Genomic DNA, 2792 nt, shown 5'->3' with positions numbered 1-2792 from the left:
ACGTGCGTGACTTTGTAGAGAAACAAAATTAAACGGCAGCTTCCTTCTATTTTCCCCCATGTTGACTTTTAAGATTCCATTCTTGAACCTGGTGGCTACTCTGTGTTGCCAGCTAATGAAGACTCTTGCTTTTCTGGGATTTCCACAGGCTCGGACAGTCTGAGGCACACAACCCTGCTGTGTCTTCCCTGACACAGGAGCTGCTCCCACATGGAGGTCGTCAGGGAGGTTAGGGCCAGCTCCTGAGTCCCATGGTGATGAGCCCCTGATTTGAAATCCTGTTATCAGGGGCATTCATTCTGGAGAAGACTTCTCCAAAGAGACTCACAGAAAAATTCAGCACAGGGCTTCTGAATCCTTTTACTCTCGGGTCGGTAGCTTTAGAGCATGGCCCTTGGGGTCAGTGGGTCTAGTGCAGACAGCAGCCACAGACCATCTCTGCTGACCCCCTTGCTAGCCGTGTCCAAAGTCACCAAATCCTGCTGCTCCTGCCTCAGAAGCATTTCTCCAATCCGTTCCCCTTTCTCTCTCATGACACCATCCCTGCCCCAGATCTGACCCTCATCACTTCCTTCCTTGACTATGATAAACCTTGTGTCACTGCTCTCCCACTGCCTTTTCTCAATCACCAGAATTCTTTGTGGGGCTTATGAGGCCCTTTCTAGTGCCAGCTGGCTTTCCCACCTCCCTCTGGCTTCTCTCCTTTAGAGATAATAAGATTAATCACAGTGACCTTTGTGTCTCGTCTTGCCTATGAGCTTCCTGTTGCCTTTGCCTGCATGATGGATTCTGCCTGGAATCCCTTTCCTGCCTCGCTTTCCGTCTGGTGAATCTCTGCTTTTCCTACCAGTCAGCAGCAACACGGCCTCCTCTGGGAGCACACGCCAGCCTTCTCTGTTACTCTTCTTTGAAAACCAGAATTTTTGAATCATACAGCGGTTCTAGAACTTGCCATATTGCATCATATTTATTGGCTAATATTGCTCCTTTTATTACTAGACTAAGCATCTCAAGTCTTAGGGAGAATACTTTCCCAGTCCCAGAAACGGTGCCGATCACTGTGTACGAATTAAGTAAATACTTGATGAGTGAGTGAAGGAAGGAGGGACAGATGTGTCAGATATCCAATGTGGATGGATACTTACAACATTGTATTAATAGGGCAGGGGCTATTCTGAAGGCATTTTAGTCTCTCCCTTACTATAATGCTTTACACTGAGTAGGTATGAAATGCACTCATGCTAAATGAGTATTATTATTCAAAGTTGACATACTTAGAATACTAAAGCATCGGGAAAACTTTCACTTGGATATGCACTGGTTTCCCTGGGTTTTCATCATATACTATAGAAGATAAAACTTAGAATACACAGTTAAAAGATTTATTCATGTTTTCTGCAGCCAATTCTAGAATAAAATCCAATTGTTTCAATACCCATGTCAGATCACTCTGCTTCAAAGTCGTGCTTCTTTTCCAGTTAGCATGTAGTATCAATAAAGGAGCTCTTTAGCTTTATTGAAAATTCCAGGACAAATTATATTACCAACACAATTCGAAATCAGCTGGAATTAGGATCTAAAAAAAATAGCTGAATTTGTATTTAAAGCAAACAGTTATCCTTATAAGCACCTTGGAGAATTTCCAAATGATTAAACTGAATACCAGTGTCATCTTCAAGAACTCACCAACTACGAAAGTGCTGTATTATAAGCACTTCAGGGCAATGGATTACCACTAGACATCCCACAAAGGGTCTACTCAAGTAAAATATTTAATAAGGAATCGTAAATGCTTGTATTTTATAGATAAAATCCTACCCTCTCAAGTTCCTGGTTCCTCACAGTCTGTAAAATGTCTTGACAATAGGTGCAGTATTCATCAGCGAGAAAGCTCATCTAGGAATGACACGGAAAGTTATTTCAGCGTGCAGCCACTTCAGGAATGAACAGATCCTCGAGGACCTTTCTGAAGCTCTCGCAGGCTGCTATTGTTACAGCTCTGGTATGAGATTAGCCGGGCTCTTCAACTGGGCCATAATGTTTTCTATTTCTATGGAGTAATGCATACCTTATTGGCCTACAGTTCATGTGGCTTTAGTTCTGATGTTGTAAGTCATATATTTCCAGGGTTTGTTTCACTGCTACAAAGGCCACCAACCTTTGACACCTTTCTCTTGAAATCCCATTTTTCCCCATCCATGTTCCCCAGCCCCTGTTTCCATGTATGTATGTGTTCCCTTCTTCTCATAAGAAGGAAGCTGGGGCCGGCCCGGTGGCGCACTCCGTAGAGTGCGGCGCTTGAGAGCGCGGCAGTGCTCCCACTGAGGGTTCGGATCCCATATAGAGACCGGTCTGCTCACTGATTGGGCATGGTGCGGGCGCAACACTGAGGGTTGTGATCCCGTTACCGGTCACGAAAAAAGACAAAAAAAAAAAAAGAAGGAAGCTGTCCGGGTGGAGCCTCTCGATACTACGTGAGGGGAAGACCTGAACTTGCCGGCCCCCACCTAGCTCTGGAGGGAATGTTGGTCCTCACGGGCCTGGGAAGAAGCAAGTATCACTCCATGTGGCACAACCATGACCACAGGCAAAGTAAGAAGGTATTTACTGCCCTAAGTATCGCACAGCATGAAAAGCTACTCTGCCCCGAGGAGTGCAAACCTACCAATTTATAGGAGTACTTCTTTGCCAGTTCTTCCTCCCAAGATGGACATCTTCTGAATTCAGACAAAGGGGATTCACCTGGTTCTGTCTTTATCAGTGAGTGACATTCACACTAGAAGTCATTTAGG

The 2792-nt window shown here is 44.8% G+C and overlaps 1 protein-coding gene across 1 annotated transcript in view; it reads right to left on the bottom strand.

Annotated features, from left to right (window-relative positions):
• RFX8 (RFX family member 8, lacking RFX DNA binding domain) overlaps positions 1–2792 on the bottom strand; it is a 62331-nt gene that overhangs the window by 20777 nt on the left and 38762 nt on the right. Inside the window, exons 2-3 of the mRNA XM_008586264.1 lie at positions 2666–2776; positions 1819–1896 (exon numbers count right to left, since the gene is read on the bottom strand). Of these exons, the coding sequence (XP_008584486.1) occupies positions 1819–1896; positions 2666–2776 (189 nt within the window). The remainder of the gene's footprint in view (positions 1–1818; positions 1897–2665; positions 2777–2792) is intronic.

The sequence above is a fragment of the Galeopterus variegatus genome, unplaced genomic scaffold (assembly GCF_000696425.1).
Source record: "Galeopterus variegatus unplaced genomic scaffold, G_variegatus-3.0.2 Scaffold3908, whole genome shotgun sequence".
Classification (NCBI taxonomy): Eukaryota; Metazoa; Chordata; class Mammalia; order Dermoptera; family Cynocephalidae; genus Galeopterus; species Galeopterus variegatus.
This window is presented reverse-complemented; position numbering and strand designations above follow the sequence as displayed.